Consider the following 26,572-nt stretch of genomic DNA (forward strand, 5'->3'; position numbering starts at 1 on the left):
CAGATAAATCCTTGTCCCAGTGCAACCAGAAAAAAAAAAAAGCTAATCACACAGTGTCCTTTTTCTGTCATTGAAATCAAAAACGGAAACTGCAACTCCTAAATCTCATGTTTTGGGTGGGATGATTGGGCTGCAGGAAGTTATGACGTGCCCTCTGGTGGAAAATGAGGACACACAGAGATTTCAGAAATAACAATTCTATCAGTTGATTGTGCATATAGGTTTGTTATGGAGTCTTTGCTATGTAAATACACACTGAGTGAAATTATTCATGTTTTTGTACTCAGGGAATATCGGAACAGAGCTGTCCTCTACCAACCTTGGGATGTTTATATCATCAGATGCAGGGAATAGCTGGAGACAGGTGAGACCCACTTAAGGTAACATGTTTACCTTAAACAGATTATGTATTCATATGAAAAGTGTGCTGTCATGAGAGGAGCAAACAAAGTACAGAGTACAAGTATTTTATCAGTGTACTTAAGGAGACTTTTCAGCCATCATTACTTTAATAGTTTTCTGACAACATTTTACTTTATCTCCTTTACTTTAACACAAATATCCTCACTTTCTTCTCTTACATTTTAGAAAGAAAGAAGAAAGAAAGAAAGAAAAATACTTTATTAATCCCCAGGGGGGAAATTCAATTTTTCCAGTTGTGTTATTTTTTGGTCATGCTACACGCGCAGTTTGGTGTATATACATACACTTTTATGTACAAACATGCAGTGGACATGCACTTAGGGAGAGATGTCAGAGTGAGGATGCCACCTCGACAGTGCCCAGGCAAGTGAACCAGCAAAAAAAGATTTTAAAAATGATTTTGTAGAGTTGCACATTTAGAATCTGTCTTGATGTCTTGCAAATTTAAGGCAGTTTACAAATTGTAGAAATAGATTAGTGCACTACAGGTGGTAGAACACGTATGTGTCGTGTCTGAAAATTGTGCAAAAATGAATGGGCTTTCTGATGACAAAGTGAAGTGGTGAAAATTTCCAAATAGAGTGTACACTTACACTGAGAAAAGTACTTTGGTTGGAGTTGGTTAAAATCAGCTAAGTTATGTGATAGAGTTAACCCCATCTCCAGCGGGTGTTAGCCTCGCTTCCGTTCCAGCTCTCTGGCCGGTTTCTAAACAAAGGGGCCAAGCTGACTGGCTGGCATCCCCTGTGGCTAATACACTATTGACCAAAACCTCATTCAAGCCCACTTAAAAATATATGTAATTTCCCTCTAAAGCCCCATATACAAAGGCTAAACTCTTTGTTGCAGCGGTTGCTGGTTTTACTCCCAGCTACGTCCCCTTACTGCATGTCATCACCCACTCTCTCTACTACCCACTTTCTTCAGATGTCCTATCTGATAAAGGCTAAGATGCGCAATTAATTACTTAAAAAAAAAAAAATTAACCAGCCAACATTACCAACAAGAAACATCAGAGTATTTGGGGGTAATTATTTTGTTTGATTTGAAGTTTGAATGCTGAGCCATTTGCCTGTCTAATACAACATAAGAGTCACTTAGCCTTGCACAGAAAACACAAGAGGCAATGTTCTCCAGTGGGCTGCTTATTTCTATACTTTGAGTGCATTAAGAATCCTTGCTTCCTCACTGTTGCTTCAGTGAAATAATGAAATAAGGACTCCAACCTTTTACCATAGGCTTACAGAAACAGGCCTCTTTCTTTGTGTTTGAGTAAAGAAACTTTTTTTTACCTTTGACCATTGCAGATTTTTGATGAAGAGCACAATGTCTGGTTTCTGGATAATGGTGGAGCTTTGCTGGCTGTGTTGCATGCAGCCACACCAATCCGACACTTGTGGTAGGTGTATCTATTGTTCAACATTGGCTGATGACATCATTACTGTAGGCAGGGACTGTAGGTGTTGAAGTTGTTCTGCAGTGGGAAATTACCGGGGTATAATTTTATTTTCCTGGGTTTGATGGAGCTTATGATTACGCCTAATGTTTTGAAATGCTGATGGGCAAAGTTTGCCTGATTGCTGTATCAGAACTGCAGCTTCAGAGCTGTCAGAATCATTTCCAATAGAAGAATGTCTGTGTACTCGTGGATGGATATGATGGTTTGAGTGCTTTTATGTAAATGAAAAGTAGAGTCGGGTGGAAATATGAGCCTGAGAATGCCCTCATAAGTTGCTCATATTGTTGGAGCTTTGTAACACCATCCACTTTGATGTCCCTGCTCACTACAGCCCTGTCAGGAGTGATTAAGCTCAGAGAAAGGTGATTTGAGTCCCCCCACCCTCAATCTATTTGTAATGTTACAGCCTGAGTCACATCTTTCTTTCTGTTGTTTTGTCACCTTCAAAAATTTACCTGCACTGGGGAACATTTGTTCTATTGTTCAGTCTGCTGTCGAGATAATTTTTCACTTTGAAGAGAGTCCAAGGCGCTTCATTTTTCAACTCTGGCAAAAGCTAAATGACCTGAAATCTTTTATCATATTTCATTGTGCATTGTTTTTCACTGCTCAGCCTGACTTCTGGTAATGTTTGATGTTGTATGCAAAGAGAAAGCAATATATTTAGCCACTACTGGCAGATAAACATGGACAGATAGGCAGACGGACAGACAGATGTTCTTGCACTGACAGCTGTTGTTTGTTTGTTTTTACTCAGGATCAGTCTAGACGAAGGAAAGAAATGGGACCGGCACAGTTTCTCCCTGGCTCCTCTGTATGTGGATGGAGTTTTAATGGAGCCAGAATCTGACAATCACATTATCACGTAAGTAGAGACGAGTACAGACCAGCAGGAATAAAACTAATACCAGGCTTACAGAATTGAATGAAAGATCCATCTAATTTCCTACAATGAATAGAACTTTTTGTCAAGTGGGTGTTATCTTCTTTGTCCTCATGAATGCCAGAACTAGTATTTTCAGAACAAGATGTTCTGATAATTTGTTGCCACAACATCGCCTGCAAATGTTGTTTCCCTAAATTAGCATTTTGGTAAATTACTTCCAGTTTCTTTGGACACTTCAGTCATCGCTCTGAGTGGCAGCTGATCAAGATCGACTACAAGGGTCTGTTTAGCAGGAGATGCATGGATGGAGATTACCAGACATGGCACCTGCACAACAAGGTAACAGGAATATTCAACGTTATCGATTTATTGTCAACTTCAAGAGATGCACGTTTGCTTGTTGTCACTGTAAACACTGTAGGCATGCTGAATGCATGAACAAATATCCTTCAGTCTCTCTTTCTGCAGAGTCCCCCTCCATCTGGGGATAAAAATAGATCATCTTTTTCTCTCTTTGATAGGGGGAGCTGTGCGTGATGGGCGAGAAGCAGATCTATATGAAGCGAAGGCCAGGGAACCGTTGCATGCTGGCCCAGGACTATTCAAGAATTTACTCCTCAGAGCCCTGCCCCTGCACATCCTATGATTTTGAATGGTAAATGACTTCCACTGACAAGTCTCTGAACTTTTATCAGTAGTGGTCTTTAATTTCTGTCATTATCTATTTGTCTAACAGCTCATTTCCTTTCACTGTCTCATTCAATTGTTCCTAATTGCAGCTTTTTGTAGACATTTGTAATGAAATACAGAAGTTTCAGTTTGCTGAACTTCATCTGCCTCAACATCCCTCTTACAGTGCATATTTACTGGATAACTAATATGACTTTATTCATCAGATCTAATTATAGTTTTTAAAATTGTAGATGGGAGTTAGAAACTTTTCATCGAGCTACTGTAATTTGCATAATGTCAAGTGACTTATTAGAATTCAATTAATAATGAATCACTAAATGAATTTTGAATATCTTTTATCCATCTGTCTGGAATTCTGTTTGATCCTGTTTGTCTGACAATCATGTCTCTAGTTATGGTCTTAAAATATGCCATGAAGCTCAAACTGTGCCTCACTACAAAAGCTTGTACATGCCAGATTATTTGAGTAGTGCTGTTTATCATTTTATGAAGTGGTGTGTGTTTTTTGGCAGTGACTACGGGTGGGAGCGCCAGGTGGATGGGAAGTGTTCCCCTGCTTTTTGGTTTAATCCAAATGGGGCAGCTAAGAGCTGCAGCACCAGCCAAAGCTTTCTTAACAGCACAGGGTAAGTGGCCCTCGATGTTCAATCCATCACAAAACTACGTTATTTCATTCCAACTTGTTTGTCATGTTGTGTAGAACACAAACAAACATAAAAATGCGTTCACTTCCTCAATGGTTCAGAAGAGAAAAAGAAACACTGAAGGCTGGGAAGCTGGAAAAGTAACCTTGACTGTGTCCCAATTCCATAATACATAAAAATGCAAAGTGAGCTTGACTATGCACAACAATTATGATAATAAACTTGCAGATAGATTTATATTGTACACTATACAGGATGGATACAGAATAACAAGTGAGCTACTTCAGTCACGCCCAAATAGGTGTAACCTCAGGCATCTGCTCCTCTTTGCCATAAAAGATATAAAGTAACACAAAGCACGACATCTTCACATAAACATCTGGCTTTCTCTTTTTAATGTGTAACTTACAGAAGCATTGCAAACTTTCTGCCCTCATCTGTTTAAGGAAACCCTGAAATACAAGGTGCATTGTTTTTCCACAATGAAGATTAGTTCTAGCTTATGCTTCATGCCAGGAGTATAAATTTAATGAAAGTGTGAAATGACACTTGTTTGTCCTCTAATTTTATGCTTCCAAGGTATCGTAAGGTTTTATCCAACAACTGTAAAGAAGGAGGGAGGAACGTGTACTCACCAAAGAGGCAGGCATGTCGTCCAAGACCGCCTCGAGGACTCCGGCTCTCCACCAGTCAGGGAGAGCTCAGTGCCAGTGTTGGAATCAACGTTACCTTCATGGTGTACCTAGATGATGTGAGTCCAATCAGCTAAAGGTCACTGTGGTGTTGGTAGAGGCTGTAGTGATGGGTTGGTCCGAAATGTTGGTTAGACTAAAAATATGCACACTGTACACAGTGACAATGCTTCTATGCTGATATTCAGCTGGCATAGTGTCATACCATGTTTACCATCTGGTATCGCAGGATAGCATGCTCACATTCTGTGCAGCCTAAAAGCCAGATCAACAAGGCTAAGGTGTAGCTTCTTTCCAGGAGCTGTGAGAATTGTGAACTCTCTGACCTAGTCTGTGAAGGTTCTCAGTCATCCAGGTCATGGTAATCCAAAGCTTGATCCGTAAGGCAACTGGACTGGTAGAAATTCTTTAAGACGTTTCACCTCTCCTCCGAAAGGCTTCTTCAGTTCTGACCTGACTGGGGAAGAGCTCGAAGATATAAGCCACTAACAGTCGTGGGTGTGTCCAGGAGTCACAAAGGGTCCTAAGTGGGGTTGTTAGTCTAGTTTCTGACAGTCGTTCAGTACCTCATGACAATCGTTAGCCTAGTTCCTGACAGTCGTTAGGGTGATGGGTCAGCTGTGAGTCATTAGTCATATGGTCTCTGGTGTGAGTATGGTCTTACTTGTTTTGACAGAGAATTCAAAACAGCATTGTATGTTGGAAACAAATGGTGTCTTAGTCCACCACCTCTGTTAAGAGAAGGGTGTTCAAGCTTAACATAGATGGCTTCCATTACACTTCTCTGACCTAGGTCTGTTCTCTGCACATTACTGCTGTGACTGCATGCACACATTAATGCACTTTCTCACTGATTTTAAACTACGTTTTTTCAGTCAATTGGCATAGTCAGATCTGTTCATCCTCAGGGAACAATGAATGTCTGTTAAAAATTTTCGACAACTTATCATGATGATACATTATCTGTTATAACACTGAAGAGTTTGAAATCTTGAAAATCAGCTTTTGATACGACATATGAGATCAAGGGTTCCTGATAATGATGATGATTCCTCCTCAGGGGACCTTGAATGTTTGTACCCAATTTCATTGTAACCCATCAAATATTTGTCAGGGTGTTTAACAGTGAGCTAGAAATGCAGCCTTGTGGTGGCCTGACAAGAACAGCCAGTGGATCATTCAGGTACATCCCATGGGAGCCATGAATGTTCACATCAGATAGTTGAGAAATTACTCTCTGGAACACATTTGTGAATTGACCCGCCTTTAGATGATTACTGCCATCTCTGGGGCGACAACATAATAAGCCATTAATTTGTTTTTGATTGCTTGGGTTTTGAGATATTTCTCAGATTTCTGTCTTCTGTCCATTTAATAGGAGTAACTGGAATTTTGTTTGTGCTGGATTAAATAAATCAAAAAGGTTCTTTGCTGCAGCAGTCCTTTGATCTTAGATGTGCGAACACTTTTAATTGGAGCTATTTCCTTCTTTAGAAGATGACCTCTGTAAAACCGTAGAAGGGGTGCTGCGAAGATCTCTGGGACACTCTCCCTGTAAAGACAAGGTGTTACTGATTCTTTGAATGTATCTTTTAATGATATCAACAGTACAAATGGGGCCTTATTGGGCTTTGAACTGTAGTTTTGCAGCAAAATTTCTAAAGGAACAGATTTATAGAAGCACGAGTGAAAACCAAATATATTTGCATGGCTGGACGCCATAAGGAGTTACTAAAATCATGTTTTTTCTTTGTAATGAGTCTAAAAAAACACATCAATAAGGGGAGTGTGTTTGTGATGATTTATCAGTTGGAAAATCACCAGATTCTAAACAGACTCTTGTTACTTTGGAAGCCCTTCATTCGTGACCTCTTTTGCCTCCATTGCTCTCCTTTTACTTTTCCTCTTCTTTTCTCTGTTGAATTTGTGTCTCCTTTCATTCATATTCACCGACAAAGTGCTTGTGACACCTCATAAAGGACATCTCAGGCGGAGCACTTTAGCAGTGGACAGTGCTTACGTCACTTGTATGTGGTGTAATTGAAGTTTCCTGACTTAAGCCGTGGTGACAGAGGCCGTGTCTTCCGGTGTGTCCCTCAGGGAGACTCGCTGAGGACCAGCATTCAGCTTGACTTCGGGGATGGCATCAAGATCACATACTCTAACCTGAGCAGGACCGACGATGGCATCAAGCACATCTACAGAACAACTGGGATTTACCGAGTGTCAGCTTCTGCGGAGAACAGCCAGGGATCTGACAGCAGCACAATATTTTTACACATCACCAGTATGTGAATAAGAAACACCATTACTCATTCCCGCGGCAGCGCTTATAGCATGAACCTCGTTTCTTTCATGGATAGTCACGTCCCCTATCTGCTGAATTTCATTTTAGTCATGGTTGTATTGTCTTTATGCCTTTTAGCCTTGAAAAATGCAAAACTACACACCTGGAGCTAAATCTACATTATCTGTGATAGCAATAACACTATGTATTCCACCTATGTGTGTGTGTGTGAGTGCATATATATGAATGCACACATGTTTGCATATATGTATGGATGCGTTACTGTGCGTGTGTTCCTGCCTCAGGTCCAGTGGAGCGTGTTTATCTCTCCGCTCCTATCGTGACCATCAGGGGGAAGGAGGCTAATCTGACTGCCGTGGTTTGGCCGAGCCACACCAGAATATTGACCTTCTTCTGGTGGTTTGACAACAGCTCCGAGGTGAGAAGCTTCTCCTCCCACTCCTGTTGTTGTTCCAGCCATTTCTGTTCTCCCGCTTTTCTTTTCATTATCCCCGTGCTGTTGTTTGCAAAGTGTAAATCCACAGCGCTTTCACACAAATCATGTAAAATGTGGCTGCACGTGACTATCCGGTGTCTTTCTAGGGGTATCCAGCTAGCAAGGCTGGTCATATTTATTTATCATGTTGATTGTTTTCACAGCAGCACCACCTCATTATGCAGTATGTCAAGGGCTGCATGTACGCAATACTCTATACCAGGCTGAGAGTATGCAGGGTTTTTTCTCTGAAATTCTCTGTGTTTTTTCCTTTTGAAATCCAGCCCATTATAACCTTGGAGGGAAGCATCTCATACACGTTTCAGAAAGAGGGGAAAAACAAGGTCACGGTCCAGGTTGCTTCTGGGAGCACCATCATACAGGATTCAAAAGTTCTAACTGTTAAAGGTGAGTGGGGGAGACAGTCTTCAAAGCTCTTTAATTGGTACGATGCACGTTACATGAATATGCAATACGCTATCTCACAGAAAGTATGATGCCTCTCGGTCCATCCTGCAAGCAGCACTGTGTTGGTGTCAACGTGGACTTATCTAATGAATAAAATGTCATGGTAGGCGAACACAAAATCTTGAGGAGCAATTAACTTCAAGGCTTATGTTGCCAAATGAAAAAAGACAAAACTGCACATCTGATTAATCAACATGGAAACTAGATGTAGCACTCGTACTCTAACAGACTACACATCCCTGTTTTTTCAGAGTTCTTCAGGTCCCTGCTGTTGTCGTTCTCGCCAGCTCTTGACGAGCACAATCCTGACATCCCTGAGTGGAGGGAGGACATAGGGCGTGTGGTACGGACAGCTCTGTCACAGGTACATCACGGCTCTATTGCTCTGAGATCTTTCTCCGAACTATCATCACCCTGTGGCTCTAAGGGTTATGACTATTTTATAGATATGTGCAATACTCATCCCACAGTCATGTTTTATGGGCCATGCAGGAAATATTCTCTTTTTTAAGTTTTACTATGATGTCAGTAAACCCGACTCTCTTGTCAGGTGTGAATTTAATCGAAACAGGTGTCAAAATATTTGCAGTGGAAGAATGTCAGTGTGGAAGTTTTGCCTTCATTGTTATACATTTTTAATTATCAGGTGTCTGGAGTCTCTGAAGATCAGCTGCTGGTGTCATTGTACCCTGGTCTCCCAAGTACAGCAGAGCTCTTTATCCTCCCTGATGAGCATATGTCAAGTGAACATAAGAGGAGCAATGAGGAAGCCCTAGAGACGGTAAGAAACATGATATCTAAAAAATACTAAGTTACATATCATGTGAATATTTATCAAGAATTTTGGTGCCACTCATACGCAATATCACTGTTAGCAGATCACGAACACTAGAAAACTACATTGGTTGATGGCTGATTTTTAGCTCTGGTCAATAGTTAATATGACTTTTTTGGTAGTAGTTGCCACTCAAAGAAGATGTGTTTTTGAATACTCCTCTCCACATATCAACACAAGAACGGATGAAAACGCCTGCAAAAGTGTGTCAGGCCAGTAGGTGGCAGTAATGTGCAGTGATGTCAAACACAATAGAAGATTATTTGGCGCAAGTGTATTGAGTGTCTTCTCCAGCGGCAGTTATTGTAAACACTGTTCTTTAAACCAGGATCCCTCAATGTGGTTAAATGTTGCTTCACTTCACTTCATTTACTTCATACTTCAAATTAGTTTACCTACATGCACATGTGGCTGTGTTTCCTGTGCTGCAATGAATTAAACTGCTGCTACTGATCATTTTGTTAATTAACTGTTAGCTAACCCTAACCCTAACTTTAGAAGTCATCTGGCAACAAAGAAAGGCAGAAAACTAATGAAATACTTATTTGCAGGGTTTTACTTATACTATTTTTGTCTATATTTTTCCAATAATGGGTAAAATAAGCACATTTAGACTACTTAAAAAAAAATAAAAAATCTGGAAGACATCTCGTGACCCCCCAGGGGGTCCTGACCCACTCTTTGGGAACCCCTGCTTTAAACTGTGTATGGAGTGGTAAATTCAAAACTATTGAACTTGAAAAATGTATCCACCATCACACCTCGTTTTTAATAATTATCCCTCTGAACATGCAATCAAGCGTAACTCTGCCAAGCAGATGTAGACAAACCTGTAGCCATCTTGGTGCATGCATAGTACATACAGTATAAACAAAAATTGCCATGCGCAAGTACATAAGCAGTTCCCAAAACTTAATTTCTGCTGTCCACGTGAAAACGACAAAACTGAGTTTTCAAAAATCTCCACCTTTGAATGCATTTTTGAAAACCTTAATTTTCAGTGATCCGAAACCCTTCTAACATGAGGACGTAAAACGGAGAGAAAAAAACCATGTTTCCAAAAATATCCACATACGTATGGAAGATATGTACGGGGATATTGGCTCAAAGACTAAACATATGAAAGCTCTACAGTTAACAGAATACTAACCTACAGCAACAGTACTAAATGGATGTTGTCGAGATTATTTGGTACATGAAATAAAAGTAATAAACAGGAAAAGGAAAAAAAATTAAAGAACAATTTGTTGAAGTTATACATATTTTGTTGAGTGTGTGTGAACCATAGACTGTAAATAAAAATGGACAGCATTGCTCCCCCTCTTCCCGTTGTACGGTTCTGAAGCCAAAAAATCCCTCTCCTGGGCGCAGCCATTGTGCAGCCAGAGACTGTGAAGCCTTTGTAATAAGCTCCGCCCTACAGCGTAACGTCACAAGACGCTGTGTGCCCTTTGAAGTTTCGTTCTAAGGCGGCTGTGAATCAAAGGAAACCCGGAAGTAAAACCCCGTTTTTAAACTCTAATAACTAACGAAAAATAAACTTTTCAGAAAAAAGAGGCCTTGGACACAAAACAGTCAAATACTAACTACATATAATTACAGCATACGGATGTGAGAAACATTCGCACGACGTGTATTTATTTTTTAAAGTTTGACTGCTCCCCCATTCAAATGAATGGGGGAGACAGATTTTTTGACCTATACTGCCGCCAGCCACCAGGGGGCAGTCACACTGCTGAAAGCCTGACCACCAGGGCCGTATCCGGCACGCTTGGTGTGAACATGTTTGAATGCTTCCTCTTGTATTGACTTCTTTACTTATGTTTTATGATATGAACACATTTGTGTGAAGACAAAAGGTGTAAGCGTAATTGTAGTAATAGGACAAATTAACTTATTGACAAAAACAAAAATGTATCATAATAAAATCTTCCACTCGTAACAGATATGCCTCTGTGTGAAAGTGTTCTTTCGAGGAAAGCGTTGGTCAGGAATGCCAGTTCATGATTTGATTTGGGCGTCATGGGGATGAACTCTTGGGAGATTTATTTTTATAAATGTAGACTAAATGTCTTCTTTTTGTTTCATTTTTTAAAACAGATATCAAATATTTTTGTCACTGCCCTGAACCAAGGCCTGATCCAGTTTGAGCTGAAAGCTGATATTCGCATCATTGTGTACATGACTCAGCAAACTTTGGGTAAGTTTGTTTGTTATTATTTTCCCTATGATCTGTGTTGTTTCGTTAAAAACCTTTTCCAGGTGTCTAAAAACATAAAGTTTGGATGCGTTGGTCTTAATTTATGCTAGTTCAGTAAAGTTTGTCCACACATCAAAAGTGAATTTGTTCTGCCTGCTGATGCACAAAAGATAAGCCATGTGTATTTCATGGGATTGTGTGACATTGAGTTCTGCTGTAAGACTGAAAAAATACAAAGACAACAGTATTCCCTGAGTGAGATCAGTGTGATAAAGTATATCACAGGATTTAAATATCTTTCACAGTGAATCAGTTTTGCACCTGAGGCTGTGAGACAGTACCTCTCTTTGAAATCATTCGATCAATGAAATGATTGACAAAGAAGTCATTTCGTATGCGCTGAGGTAATCGGCGGGGTCACCGGGTCATTAGCATATCGCAAAAACGTGTCGATCAAGCCCGCGTGGCTTTACCCTTTTCATCCACCAGCAGATCTGTCTTCATTTGTGTCTGCATACAAAGGTCTGGGTTGCCTTTAAAATGATTCAGAAAGGTCACACATTTCATAGGCTTCTCTCTGAAGGAGACAAAGATGGCCGACAAGGGGAAATACTTTGAATATTGCATCTCAGCATTTAGAAAGCCATGACTATGCATAAGCTAACTGCATGACGGTCCCCAGGGAGAGGCAGCAGACCTCCTAAAGGTTCTTTTTAATACCCTGAGGGGATAACACTCAGAGAGCAGCTCTTCAAACTGTACCTGCTGTTGTAACATGACACAGGGTAATGAAAGTCATCTCCTTGAAATAAGACACGGTTCAGACTGGGGAAAAACTGGTCTAACACATTTATCATGTCTGGGATTTGACATGTCTGTGTGATGTGCTTACCTTTCAGCGCCACTTGTGGATTCAAACTCCATCCACAGTGGGTCTGCCATGTTGATGCTGCTCACGGTTGTGTTCGTTGGTTTAGCAGCATTCTTCATCTACAAGTTTAAAAGGTGCATTTGCTTTAATAAGAGGAAAGACTTCACTGTGATTTAGAAATCTTTTTTCATACAAGTAAACCTCACACAGCTTCTCCTCTACCTCTGTGTCAAAAGAAAAATCCCATGGATCCACGTTCAGACTGAGGACAGTCAGGAGAAGGATCCGGAGGTGATCAGTACAGTCGGTCAGAATGACAACATGACAAAAGTGAAGCTCAGCGAATTTCCCTCGCCAAAAGAACTCATGGAGAAAGAGCTGGAGGCCAGGAGCCGAGGTACACCTGTCATGAATTTTCCATATTCAACATTTTTAGGTTGAGAATTATAACAGCCCAGAATTTTACCACACGTAGACCATACTTTTTATCCATGTGAAAGTGACACCCTCTATCAACAATAATCCCCTCCCTGCTCTGAACCCTTGCTTACATAGCACATGGTGACTGATGCATGCTCTGCTGCAAGTGATCTAAGAGAGAGAGAGAGGTCCTACAGTATCTCCCTACTGTTAATGCGTCAATCGAAGTGCGGTGTCTCTTGTTAAAGACAAACCCTGTCGTGCTACTGTTGTAAAAGTTACATGCAGCTGGTTAATGCCAATGTCATTCTACACCATCTTAGTTTTAGATTGTTGCAAAATACTAAGCTACCATCAAGTCTCATCCATGTGCTGATCACCGGTTGTGATAATGAAATTTTGAGTGAAGATTAGTTTTGTCAAAACATGTGTCACATAGGGGAGAACGGGGTTGGTTGTCACATGGGTTGGTTGGCACACTCGTTATATCTCACCACCAGAGGGCGCTGTCTCTCAAATTGGGGTATGGACATTTCCAGAATTAGGATCAGAGCTCACCTCCATAGTCTTCTCTGGAGTAAGACAGCTGAAGTTGAGGTGAGAGGACTTTTAGTGTTTTTCATGCCAAATTGTAAATATTCAGCTCCTCAGTATTTTTCTTCTCAGGTTTTACACGATGGGGTTATAACAAAACAAGTGTTACCCTTACAAAGTGTGAGGGGAAAGCTTTAGTTTAGATTTTTATTAGCTAGCTAAATAGTTGTTAGATGGTTGTTAGCCTTGATGCTAGCAAAAAATTCCAGTTGGGGTTGGTCGTCACATTCTCTTCAGGGAATTTGCCATCACTTTAACTCAGTAACTGTATGTAGCCTAGTTGAGTAGGCCATTATTATTAGGCTCATTTATTTTGTTCTTTATGTTGTTATATAGGCTGGCCAAAAGATGTGTTTCCTGTTCATGTTCCTTGCTCATTTTATGTTTAAATGCATTAAGTTATGTAGGCCTATCACTTGTCAGTGCAATTAAACATTCAAATTTAGTTCTGCCTTCTTGCCTTCTTTGAAAGATTTTTCCCATTAAAATAACATTGTGACAACCAACCCCATAGTGTGTGACAACCATCCCCCTGATGGGGTTGGTTGTCACAATGTGTCAGAGTGTCTTTGATAGTTAATTGCCTCTTTGTTACAATGAGTTGGAAAATGAGAGGGATACACATTTCAAGCCAACACCTTAAGCTTCAATTTAATGTAGGAATGCCTATTGAAAGATGTTTTAATGATGAGCGATCATCAAAACAGTAAAAAGTGTGACAACCAACCCCGTTCTCCCCTACAGGCAGAGAGAAGCAATAAGAGGTGGTGCGGGACATGACGCTGTGTTTTTGTGCATCATGTGGGAAACACTTGTTACCTGAGTTTGTTTTTTTGGCTTACTTCAGTGCATAATAGCTTTGCTTCAAAATTCATACCAAGACTCAAACTTTAATATCTGTGTTCTACTCAGACTCATAAAACAGTATTTCAAGGATGAGTGTCACTGTGAGAGATACTAATTAACATTTAACTGCCCTAAAAGTCATGACTAAATTCTAGCTACATTCAGTGCAGACACTGAAACTCTTCCAGCCTCTTTTCAAATGAAGTCTCCTCTATGACAGAGGTTATTGTGTGCTGAAGTGTAGATGTTTTTGCAAATTACACACCGCGGGCACAGCTGCAGCATAGTAACCAGATATCAGAATGTCAGGTTAACTTTTTTGATGTCTACAGCTGACATTCGCTGAGACGTCTTTTAGATGAGAACTGTTCATTCCCTGCACACTGCACAGATTACTTGACAGTAGTAGCATTGCTATGCTCCTGACACAGACATGTGGGCTGCAGGCATTTTTTCTGGTCACTCAGCACTTTTGGCCATTCTTCATTTCTCAGCTGTTTTCACCTTTTCCAGAGTTCTTGCTGCTCTGAAACAAATTAACTCTGTTTTGGTTACTTCTGCAATGGTTCATTTACCAAAGGGCAGAGCAGGATAGGACCCTTTGATGTGGAGTTTGATTAAATAAATGTATAACCTGCTGTTTAATGGTTCTATTATTACACTGAGACTCGAGTGTTTATTTGTCATGCACTCTGATTTGAGCTTGAAGACAAAAACACTTTTATTTGAATGTTTAGCTTACTATTAAATCCTAAACACGGACTTTTAGATTAAGTTGTATTACCTATGGACAGAATTCCCCTCTGTGATACATTTTACAAAGGAAAGATGAATCTCTAAAGCCTGTAGGGGTCTTGTTCCAGACAGTTGGAAACATGCCCCCTACCAGAGGCAAAAACATTAACCACTTTTAATTTAATTAATGTCTGGGTACAGTGATTTTATGTGATCTCATTCTAGTCTAATGGCTTTAGAAGCTCTAGGAAGAAGTCTCATGCTCATTGATAGTTTGATCAGTGCAGCAGGAGCTCTGAAATAAGAATCACAGACAAAATGTAAAAAAAAGTTCAAACTAAGTTTGATCATTGAAAGTAAGATTTGACCTGTAGTGCAAATTAAGTCAGAGAGCATCTTTTTTTTACTTTTACATGAATTAATTGTGATTGATTTACATGTCAGCTCACATTTGCACATGCTTCATATAATACATGCAGGGCACTACAAAGTTAAAGAGGTCAGTATTTCCCAAAGTGAAGGACACAATAAAAATGATGAAAAATCTCCTGCTTTATAACCACAGCTCTCTCACAGACACGACTCAGTGTCTTGCCAGACCCCCTCTGAGGCTCATGAGCTGTGAAGGAGAGACGGCCTTTTTTTTTAATGAACCTCGTTTTGATGTAAGCCAAATACATTTAGGACTGATCCTGTATGCACTTATCAAACCTCAAAGAACTCTTAAGATGCTCTGCAGAGACGTTTTAGGGGTAAAACATTCCTTAGTTTGAAGAATATAAAACACATGAATTTTGCAGCTTGCTTCCACTTTCAGTAATGTGTGAGAGTATAGTGTTTAAGAGCAACTCTCAAGTAATCACATGATAATTGCAAGATTGCTTGAATTGCACTTACAAAAAAAACAGCCAATCAGGGACAAGGCTTTACCGCATTCACACCCGTGGTTATACCTTAAAAATCCTTACATTCCACTCAAGAGTCACTCTCTGAGGTCATTTAGGAATAGAGAAACTGTATATCCTCAAATGGCCACTTGAGACTGCCTCTATAATTAAGGCAGTCTGCTTAAACCTTCCTCTGGGCTGAAGTCATGCATGATTAAATCCATGGTAGCTTTAAATGACAGGTGGATGCGGCTAGCTGGCTGGAAGGCATCACCTCAGCTGGTTGAGTATCCCTCCTCACTCATATATGGTCACTTTTAGCAAAAAAAATCCAAGATGGCAGACAAAATCCACTCCTTATATACAGTTTATGATTTTACACTTTGATGCTATCTAAAATATTTGCAACTCGCAGTTTTACTTGACATGCATTTAGTGACCGCAATACATTTTGTGTATAAACAACATATTAGCTATGCTGTTATGTTGTGGGTCAAATTGACCCCTTTTCAAAGTCTATTTAAGGCAATACATGTCTTCCAAACCAGCTAAATGCAGCATAAAAATCTGAGCAGCATGTGACAGAAGAGGTGTCGTGTTAATTTATCAACATCACTTATTAAAAATAAAAATGAATCAAAGTCATGTAAAACTGTTGTATTTATATTTAGTGCTTTCCAATGTACATTAAAAAAAAGTTTTAACATGAATTTGAATGAAAAACGAGTGAGTTATCCTCATTGAACCATGATCTGTGAGAATTAAAGAACACCAATGGACTAAATCTTGATTTAAATGGTTAGTAATGGAGTTAAAAATTAGGTTTAAATACAATGTGGAGTGGGATTTTTTTGGAGTTCTGACACTTTTGGATAATTGAATATGCCCCGGGTCAAATTGACCCAGGTACATTATTGCTGTTCCAGAGAAACAAACATAACAGGAGGGTTAAACAACACTGCAAAAGTTATATGTCAACATAAAAACCAGTAGTGAAAAGTAGACCTCGATATATCACCTCCGTCTGCAGCACCCTTAGCTCACTGTTTTGCTGTTCATCCAATTTTCATAGAAACATATGCGACCCCAGCAGGAAGCTGTTGTCAGTGAATTAGTTTGAAGAACCCCCAACTATGATCCAGCTGCTTAAAACACCAGCCCAGTGAGAACTAACCAGGATTTCACTTTTGAAAGCAGGCTGAACTTAAGCATTTTAAAATTAATAAGAACAATTTTTCAACTGGTGAAAATATGTCTGTAACTTAACACGTCTCAAAACACAGTTATGTCAAACATTTCAAAAACTTATTCTTTTTAGCAATGAAAGGAGGATGTAAAAATTATTTTGACATCTTCCTGCAGAAGTTGAATTTGTTTTTTATTCAATAATCATGAATACTGAACTTTATGTGTTTAGTGACGTTAACAAGATGTTAAGTATCACTTAACAGCCATCAACACCTCCAACTCTCTTGATTTAAAAAATGTTCCTCTGCAGTAAAAAGTGTGATTATTGGTTTTAATTATAAGTTAGAGAGCAGGAGTGATAGAGACTTTAACTGAGGGTCACATTTTTATTTTTAGCAGTGTGATAAATTCAGGTCAGGTCTCTTTCTCACTTCACTTTTTTTTTTTTTCTTTTTTATCTAGCCAATCTGGACTGGCATGATGGAAAACTTCTGTTGAGAATCATGAGACGTTCAAATCTTTGACTGGAACCTTTTAGCTCTCAATGACAAACTGTATCTTATTTTTTACCTTACCAATTGTGAGTCTGTAGTTTTATTTTTTAAGTGTTCTTTTTGATGAATCAACAGCCACATCTTTACTTTGATACATTTACTGCCAGGTTGTTAGTTTAATGAGCGATCATGGAATCAGTGTCACACTGCTTTACTCAAGTACCTGAATTTAAACTACTGACTCAGTGAAGACTTAAAAATGGCACCGCTGAATAAGTCTGCGTCTGCACAATCTGTACGACCCCACTTGTCACTGCAGTGATCCTATCTTATCGGCTCTCCATCACCAGCTCAGCCCTGTGAGGAAAGGCCGTGTTCCTTTGAGACAACAGGGGGCTTTTCAACAGGAACGCGTGGGACGGGACTTTATAATGAAGCTTAAAAGCTTCTACACACCATCTGATCTTCAAGTCAAAAAGATTAGAGACATTACGATTGAGTTGTTTGGTTGATTTGAAAGTTTTAACTTCTCAACAAAATCAATGTCATGTAGATAAACCCAAAACATGAATGACTCTATCTCTGCATTCTGTCTGTAGCAAAACAGGCATCTTGTCATGTGCAAAGCAGCTTGCTGTCCTTGTATTAAGCCTTTGTTTATGTGTTTGCATGTTTTCAGGTGGAATTGGGAGAAATATGGAGAGAATTGTCACAAGGGAGTTTCCAAACTGTACTAATGTCTAAGACATGAGCTGTCACTCAGTAAGTACAGATTGTTGTGTTACAGTTGTGCTGAACTTGTTTGCTTTGCTGGCATTGTTTATTTATTTTTTTGATTTATTTCACATATATAGCTGCTATTGTTCAAAGTCATGTTTTTACTCACATAGACTCAATATCTACTTCACAATACTTGATGAAGATCAGTCCTTTGAGCCAGGCTCCAGGGCCTCTAGTTTGAGGGCGGTGAAATGAAGAAGTTAGTGAAAGTCTACGGGTACCCAGAATAAAAATTAGCTACTTAGCTGTACATTGAAAACATTGTTGTTGTGTTTTTACAAATATGTTATGGTATTTCATGAGATTTTGAAAAAAAAAAGTCCAATTGTGGCTCAATGTTTCATTATTCCTCTTCTAACAAAAACTGTAGAGGAAAACCACAGTGGCCAGCTAACCGATCTGCAATATCTTGAACAATCTTCATCAGGAGAAATGTGCTGCAAGTTAAGAAACGATGCATGCAAGAGAACAAAACAAACGCATGACAGAAATGTACTGCAAATTTTAACATATTTGGTATACAAAGAGTCAAAACAGCTGCACTGGCAGCACACACACTCTGTGTATTAATGATGCAAATTCAGAAAACGTGCTAAAGAAGCATGCTGCAAATCAAGATAAGAAAATGGAAGTGCTCCAGTCCTCTAGGAGGTGCTCAATGGAACAGTATATTAACTTTTTTTTCTGCAGGCCTGCTCTCCATATACAGAGGCTTTGGCCCTTGACGCAGGTGGACTGTGTTCGAATCTATCCTAAAGCTCTGTAATGCATGCCACCTCACACTGTCCTACCTTCTAAAAATAAAGACATAAAGGCCTCAAAAATAAACTTGAATTAAAGTTTTTTAGACTCTGAGTAACATTACAATAACAGAGTTGAGCTTGCTCACTCACTCTGTCCCATCAATACAAATCAATAGTAAATGTTATGTGTTCTAAACTGTTCCACTAAGTGCCCCTAAAGGCCTGGAGCACTTCTTGGTAACGTCTTGATTCGCTGTGTTTCTTCTGTTTGTGTTTTCTGTGTTCTGCTTTGTGTATGTATTTGCAGCATGTTTGCTGTTCATGCAGCTCTTTTTCATGTGTTTCTGACTTTGCATCGCTTCTGGATTTGCAGCACAATTCTCACAATGCAGATTGTTTGGGCTGTTGCTGGTCGGTTAGCTTTATCCACCACCGTAGAGAAATCAAACTTAAAAAGCATTTAAAAGCAGCATGTTGCTGTTCTTCATAAAGTCCTTATCTAAATGAATAAGTACATACAACTCTCAGTACACATAGAAAGGCTTGGTGAGCTTAACTTCATGTATAAGTTTGATAAAGTTCATTTGAACTCAAGTTTAGCCAACTAAGCTCAGAGTGCTCATTTTTTGTAACCAATGTAGTTAAGCTGAACTTTGCACACATGGGCAAGTTTGTCTAAACCTGAGGTGTGTTCAGATAAATTGTCTGTAAGTGTATGTTTTATCTTTTGACAGCAGAAAGCAATTGCACTATTGACTTATCCAAACTAGTTATAAAGTCAACAGTACAGTATTCTCCTGCACTTTAAATGGACCATTGTTCACATGGTCATATGCATTCATTCTTCATAAGACTCTTCATAAGGGTTCATAACTCTTTGAATGTGCTTGAAACACAGTAGAGGACCCTCAAGTTGGAGTGAAGTAAGGGTTCATGATTGAACAACAGTAACCTTGTATTTTGTTTGTATATCTTGTGAGATTTTTTGTACCCTGAAGGGAAAAACCAACCCTTAACAAAAGTAAAAAGAAGCAAAGCTGGCCGTTTAAAGGCAAGAACAAAGTTAATAGATTGTTTAAGTTTGGTCAATATTCCGCTCTGTTGGGTAAGACCTCTCTCTGATCACCCTCTGGAAGAACAACATTTACCGCCCTCAAACTAGAGGTCTTTGAGTTGTAAATATAAACTAATGAATATTTATCAATACATTAAACTGTCAACATTTGACTTTGTGAATGCTCATGAGAAAGACACGTATAGTTCTGCTCTGTAAGATAAAATGGTGCTCTCAATGACTGTTTCTCAGATGATGTTACTCAACACTAATGTGAAATAAAGGACAGGGAAGTCTGGCCTTAGAGGTGGAAACTTTGAAGTAAAAAGCTTGTACATAAAAAGAGATGGAATGTAAATCTATACAGTAGCTTCATCCCACCTTATTGTAAAGTCAACTCACTGCACAGACAGAGTTTTCATGACTTAAAGTGTCACAATGAACTGTTTCTTTTCATTTATTTATTCAATTTCTAACAGTGGCATGCCCTGATAATCTTTGATACCAGATTTAAGACTATATTAGGGTGAGCAAGTGCTGTATATACTCCATGGCTGGTTTTGAAGTTTACTTGACACATTAAACATATAAGTAAACACCTTGTCTAATAGTCTAGTCGTGCAATTGCCGAAAGTTGTGCATGATCTATGATATTGTTCATTTTTGTTGATGATATAAAAATCGTCTTGTTTTAAATCATATTTCTTACTGTGAACAAATTGCCATTTTAAAATTGTTCAAAATAAATGTATTTTTATATGGATCTGTTTTTTCTATGTTCCTACCTAACAGTCTGTGTTGTTGAGGAATATAAGATTATAACATGGTACACACTAATAACGCCTCCTGTCCTTGTTAGAGGATGTCAGGACAGACTCATTTGGCTGTCATTAAATGAGACACATGCGTGTTGTCATGACTTAAACCGGAGGACAAAAGGGTTCATTGAGCTTTGTTCTTACACCACATCCTCAGTCTTATCTCACACACAGGTGTCTCGTAGCAGCCGGTGTATCGGTCTCAGCAGAGCACTTTAATGATTCCACAGAGGCTCTGAAGCTAGCTTTAATGGGCACAAGTGTGATAACACCCATGTGAAGATTCCCATCTGACACTCACACTGAGCTTCATTTCACTCTATCACTTGATCACTCAAGTTGCCAGATACAGATTTAATTGGAACAATTACTGAGGCTGTAGTCGAATGATGAGGAACTGATGGTTTGTTAAGAATGAATGACATTAGAGCGGCTACGTTTCCTTCATCAGATCTGTAAAGAAACAGAATTATCACCCTTCAGCTGGTTAACGCTGCCGAGTAGTGAAGTAACACTTCACTGTCATGTCTGTCCAGCTCTTTGATATTGTGAATAAAGACTTCTAAAGGAACTCTATAGAGGGGATCAAGTGTATGTTTGGAAAAAATATGTTTCATTATACGCTGATGATTCCAGTATGGATTTTGGAGATGTGCCGTGCCTACTTTTAAGGTCTAAGTTTACTGATCAGTATATATGACTGATAGTAGGAGTGATCAGAAAGAATGGGGAAAGAGTTTAGGAACTTAAAGCTGGGGTTGATAGTAAGATTTAGATACACTTTTTGTTATACGGGTTAAATGATCTTTATGTCCAGATGGTAATCAATACATAATGTGTTCTTAGAAAAAGAGTGGAAAAAGCTGCTATCTACAGCCGGAGTAAACCTGGGAAAACACCAACCAATCACCACTTTTGGGTCCCAAAATTTTAAACCAATCAAATCCCGTCCTGCCGTTCTGCCCGCCTCCTGCATGTACATTTCCCCGGCGTGCACTCCCCGTCTCCTGCTTCTGCTTCCCCTGACTCTATTTACTGCCCCTCTCGCTCGACCTCGGGCCTGTCCCCTCTGACCCGATGAGGTGCTTTGCTCTGGACTGTAGTCCGGATCAGAGTCTAAAAAGCTCTCACCACGGGGGCTCTGACAAGCAAAATAATTAATGACATTTAGTAAGTCCTACAGAAAATGTATATGTGTTGTAGCATCCGTCCGGACGCTGTAGGGATGGCGAGCCGATTCATGAACACATTGATCTTTAATAACCGGTCACTGTCGACCGTGACCACGACAACCAACAAAGCAACAATCAATGTTTGAATGAATGAAAAACTTCTCCTCTTGTCTCTCCTCTCTCCCACTCACACACTCTACACCTCTCCTGATGCCTTCACTGACTGTCAACACTGTAGGAATTAAGAAGATCTTCACTGAACACATTTAACAAACAGTAGAGTTGTTACAGTATTATGCGTTACAACTTTTCTCCTGATATCGTGTCACCAGTACAACTGGATAATGCTAGTATGACAGTTGTGAGTACTAACAATAGCCATGTTTGTTTGTGTTTTTATTTTCACTAAGATAATGTTTTGGTGAGGACTGGTTTTGAATCAGTCACGATCATATGTTCATGAATCAGCGGTGCTCGTGCATGTGAGCTCGGGCGTCGTTTTGGAGGAGCTCCAAGGGGAAGGTGGGAGGGGTTAGACGGAGTCTTGAAGACTTGCTATATTCAAATTCATGCTAGTTTTACAAGCCTACCAAGCCCAGCTTTAAACCAACAAAATTGAACAAGTTCATTCTTAAATCAAAGTGGACTTAAGTCCCAAATTGAAAGTAATTCCCCAAAGAAATTCATGAGATATTTTGTTAAGAAGGACGATATAAACAGACGACCCACATTCATGATCATCATTTTATCCTGTTGGCAAAAATGTATGGCCAAAGACCAGATTGATGTGGTCACAGTAACTTTGTCTTTTAACCTGTGGCAACCAAATTCCAACCTTTTCTTCTTCAGTCCATTAAGTAGGTTTGTACCAAATTTGAGGAAAGTCCCACAAGAGGATGAAAAGATATCATCACTAAGACTGGCACAAACAGTGTGGCCAAAATTCATAGTGCCTCCTGCTCAGTCTACCACAAGCATGAAGGCATAAAAGCTGTGCACATTAAAAAGACAAACAGACAGCAAGGTTGGAGGACAGGACTGTACAGCTGATTGGCTGAAACAACTCTTCAAATACAAATCTGTGGCATCAATGCCCTTGTTCCTCTGTTTTGCATTTTGTTTGCCACTTCAACAGCTCCATATCGCACACCAATCTTCATCACTTCAGCAGCCATCAACGCCCCGAGAGTCTTACTCTCGCTCCTGCTCTCAGTCTGAATTAACACCAAGGCCTTTCTCTAACTGCCCTGGGATGTTCAGCGGCGCACAATCAAATTGAACGGTGACAATCACTAATGGATGATTCGCTGCAGCCAGACACCGTAATGTAGCACTCAATGAAAGGAAACATGCTCATCAATTTCACACTGTGGCTAACACAATATTGCTGTGGGTTATTGTTGTGGGACATTTTTCATTCAAGGTGCTGCCCAGACTGGGAAAATCTTCCCTGATTGTGTGCGTGTGTGTTGATTTCCTGGAGAGGGGGGTAATTAAATTGTTGCTCAGTGGGAGAGCCAAGAAACCAGCCCATTAGAATCACTCCAGGCTACTTCTCATTGTCCTGCCGCTGGGCCCCCGTTGTATCATGCAAATAGCTGCAGTGAAACTTCTAGCATGCTAAGCAACACTTGTTAGAGACAAAGAGGAAAAAAAAACTAATTCGTCAAAGGGAGAGAATAGCTGTCGATCAAATCTAGCTATCTGAGTCAGAGTAGTGTAATTTCTCCCTTTATGGAGTCTGTTGATTGACTAAATCAACCCAAACAAAAGTAAAAGCAGCTTTCAGAGACATTGATTTTAACAGACTGAAAAACAGCCAGAAATCTGCTTTTTTTGATTTTACAAATGAGTTTACAAACCAACCACGCTGCATTAATGTTGTGTTTCTGCTTTATTCTGCAACCATGGTTACCTCTGCAAGATCAAATGAAAGACACAGAAACAACCCACTGAATAATCACGTCACTTGTAATGAATGAGTTCTCTAGCTTCAGAGAAACCAAAGAAGTACCAAAGCTCACGTTTCTACCATTTCATTTTTTTTTCCTAATAAAGACAAATTTCAAGTATCTTAAAAGAGGAAAAAAATACATCATGCAAATATGTTCACAATCGTATTCACAGGTTGAATATTGGGATTTAACAGAAACTTTGTTCAATACATAACAAGCACAAAATAAAACTCCTCCGATGTTTGGTGCAGAGAGAGAGAGAGACAGCGTTCACCTGATGACGAGAGCGAGTTTATTTATGCTTCAGGCTCGTTCGCAGGACTGGAAGGGAAGAAGTATGGAGAGGCCTCTAGTCAATTTGTCTTTCTGACATATGATGCTGACAACACTTAAAAAGAAAAGTTTGATGAAGAAGAACTTCAGTACTTATCCCAAAGAGACAGCAGCTGACCAAAGCTCTGCGCGTAGGCTGAGCCTTGTTGACAGCAGATACGTCTTCTCTATCTCCGTGTCCCTCGCAGCCAAGGAGATGAACAAATCCGCAGCCTTTTGTCCGCCGAGTCCTTGGGGGCAAACCTCGAACAGACTGCAGGATCCTCTGCATCGCTGTAAACTCAGGGAATGCCGTGTGGAGATGCTGGTGTCATCATGGCAGATAAACAGTCCGGAATGAATAAAAAAATAAATACAAGGTTGTTTTTCTGACCTATAAAAAGAAATCAATTGAAACTTGGTGTAGTTCAGAGCTGTTGTACTTTCCTCTTTCACAGTGAGATCAGCTGGATGAAAAACAACAATATGAGCAGCATTTTAAACCAAAGAGCACAAGTCTTTTGAATTTATGATGCTATTAAGACAAAAAAAGGTTAATAAATCTTCATAAATAATGAATTAAAATGCAGATCTGACCATTTTTTTACTGCATTACAGCCAAACTTTACTCCTTTAACGCTTGGCTTCTTCAGAAAATGTAAATGAGACTCACTTTTTAGAAACCAGAATGTACAACAAACGCTCCCAGCAACACAGATATGATGCACAAGTTTAAAAGTCATTGCATTCAACAGTCTGATGGACAGTTGCTCAAAAATAAAAAATGAGATGTGGCAACAACAATCCAGAAGCACAGCTTATAAAATGAGGGTATGATCAACAATTATAAAGTTGATTCCAAAGTCATACATAGGCTCATTTGAGTCTCCTGCACAGAAATGACGTCTGTATATACCTATCCAATACATCCACTTTCATTTTCTCTTCTTATTTTTGTACGACATGTATAACATTTTGAGCGGCAGGCGTGATGGAATACACAGATCTGGGACTAGGAGCCCTCCCTCATCTCCTGGATATTGCAAGCTTTCATTTGATGCAAACGTGGTGATAAGATTTACTGATTGTACAGAGCTTAATGAATCTGCTTCCCTCACTGTCTTGCTCAGATAAGCTGTTTCCACAGAGTTAAACAAAGTAAACTTCACAAACACAGGCCCAAAGAACAGAAACAGGAGCATATTTAGAGATAATATCATACATAATGTCCGTTTCTGCCGCTTGATATTTTCATATTTGAGCAGATGCAGCTGTAACCAGCTGAGACAAATAACTTTTACGTCCTCCATTATGGATGTACATTATTTACATAAAAAGATCAATGTCCTTGCAAAAATACAAGTATTTTCAGTCAAAAAGTGTCCCTTTTTTTTTTCCAAGAAGCGAGTAGAAATCTGTACAATCTCCTCAGAGGGATTAGGCAGCACAGTGTGAACTGGTCCATCCATGCATGGGTAGCAAAACACTCGAGACCATTCATTGTGACCGTGGTTTCATAGCTTGCTGGAAGTAACTGCCAAAGAAGATGTATTGCTTTCGAGTCGGTCATAGACTCCCAACATTAAAACACATGGGGCGCTTCATCAGAGAGCTTGATGTCTGTGTGAGATGGCAGGTAGCCTGGCAAGGGAGAAGAAAGGAAACAGACAGAGAGGGAATTTTATGTTGCTATTTGCATACGGGTGTATTTTTGCAGGCAAACACATTTATCTGGGATGGGTCGATTGTTTAGTCGCGGCTGGAGGTAAATCAACTGGAACCTCATAGATATTTCTTGATGAAAATGCTTTCACCACTCCGCTACTTTCCTGATGCACTAATTATTTTATTGGGTCAAATAATTCACCTCGACATTCTCATCACTTTGGCTGGCACTTGATTGTGCTTCACTTACCTTTGAATACTAATACCTTGCTGTGTCAAACCCGGAATGGCAAATGGATAAATATACAGCACATAATAACAACTGTATCCTGGCAACTCGTCTGATAATACTCAGAGAGGGAGAGCAACAGGGGCACTTAAAATAAAGTGAATATGTGGTGTCTCTTCCCTGTCAGCGAGACTCTTTTTCTTGTTTTTATTTGACAAAATAGGTTTGATATACTGTCACCACTTCCTCTGCTGCACTAAAGGGACAATTCACACAATTATAAAAGCAAAACTTCACATTTGTGACACACTCTGCAGATTACTTTGGTTTAATGCACTGAGGTTGTGGTAAATCAATTTCTGGGAATTCTGTCGAAGTGAAATCTAAAATGTAACCACAGAATTGGATTTGAAATATTCCACAACGCTTTGGTCGGAGGTATGGCCACATTAGCACTCTGTTCAGTCAAGCTGGCCTCCATAAGAGGATGTGTTGACACAGTTTTGTCGGGTAATGAGCCTTTTCAGAGCAATCAGCAAACTGTGGTTGTTTTTTGAGGGCCATGTTGCTGTTAGCTATCTTTTAGAGCAGAGTAAGTGGATGGAAAATTGAGCAAGCTAGTTTTTATTTACATGTCATCAAACAACCAGCCAAGAACCAACTATATATCAGGATCAGCATCTGGATCAGCTTTCAAATAATAAATGTTAAGGTGCAAAACTTCAA

At 39.6% G+C, this 26,572-nt stretch overlaps 2 protein-coding genes across 2 annotated transcripts in view; one reads left to right on the forward strand and one right to left on the reverse strand.

Moving 5' to 3' along the window:
• The window catches only part of sorcs3b (sortilin related VPS10 domain containing receptor 3b), a 37,599-nt gene extending 17,141 nt beyond the window's left edge, over nucleotides 1–20,458 (forward strand). Inside the window, exons 11-26 of the mRNA XM_034681119.1 lie at nucleotides 288–364; nucleotides 1,731–1,822; nucleotides 2,640–2,747; nucleotides 2,990–3,107; nucleotides 3,290–3,423; nucleotides 3,974–4,087; nucleotides 4,685–4,856; nucleotides 6,898–7,084; nucleotides 7,390–7,523; nucleotides 7,865–7,988; nucleotides 8,300–8,412; nucleotides 8,695–8,829; nucleotides 10,984–11,083; nucleotides 11,983–12,088; nucleotides 12,191–12,351; nucleotides 17,798–20,458. Coding sequence (XP_034537010.1) covers nucleotides 288–364; nucleotides 1,731–1,822; nucleotides 2,640–2,747; nucleotides 2,990–3,107; nucleotides 3,290–3,423; nucleotides 3,974–4,087; nucleotides 4,685–4,856; nucleotides 6,898–7,084; nucleotides 7,390–7,523; nucleotides 7,865–7,988; nucleotides 8,300–8,412; nucleotides 8,695–8,829; nucleotides 10,984–11,083; nucleotides 11,983–12,088; nucleotides 12,191–12,351; nucleotides 17,798–17,862 — 1,940 coding nt within the window. The 3' untranslated portion in view covers nucleotides 17,863–20,458. The remainder of the gene's footprint in view (nucleotides 1–287; nucleotides 365–1,730; nucleotides 1,823–2,639; nucleotides 2,748–2,989; nucleotides 3,108–3,289; nucleotides 3,424–3,973; nucleotides 4,088–4,684; nucleotides 4,857–6,897; nucleotides 7,085–7,389; nucleotides 7,524–7,864; nucleotides 7,989–8,299; nucleotides 8,413–8,694; nucleotides 8,830–10,983; nucleotides 11,084–11,982; nucleotides 12,089–12,190; nucleotides 12,352–17,797) is intronic.
• Nucleotides 20,459–23,560: 3,102 nt separating this feature from the next.
• Nucleotides 23,561–26,572, reverse strand: part of LOC117811887 (VPS10 domain-containing receptor SorCS1-like) — a 76,835-nt gene continuing 73,823 nt past the window's right edge. Inside the window, exon 27 of the mRNA XM_034682383.1 lies at nucleotides 23,561–25,593. Coding sequence (XP_034538274.1) covers nucleotides 25,535–25,593 — 59 coding nt within the window. The 3' untranslated portion in view covers nucleotides 23,561–25,534. The remainder of the gene's footprint in view (nucleotides 25,594–26,572) is intronic.

The sequence above is a fragment of the Notolabrus celidotus genome, chromosome 4 (assembly GCF_009762535.1).
Source record: "Notolabrus celidotus isolate fNotCel1 chromosome 4, fNotCel1.pri, whole genome shotgun sequence".
Lineage (NCBI taxonomy): Eukaryota > Metazoa > Chordata > Actinopteri > Labriformes > Labridae > Notolabrus > Notolabrus celidotus.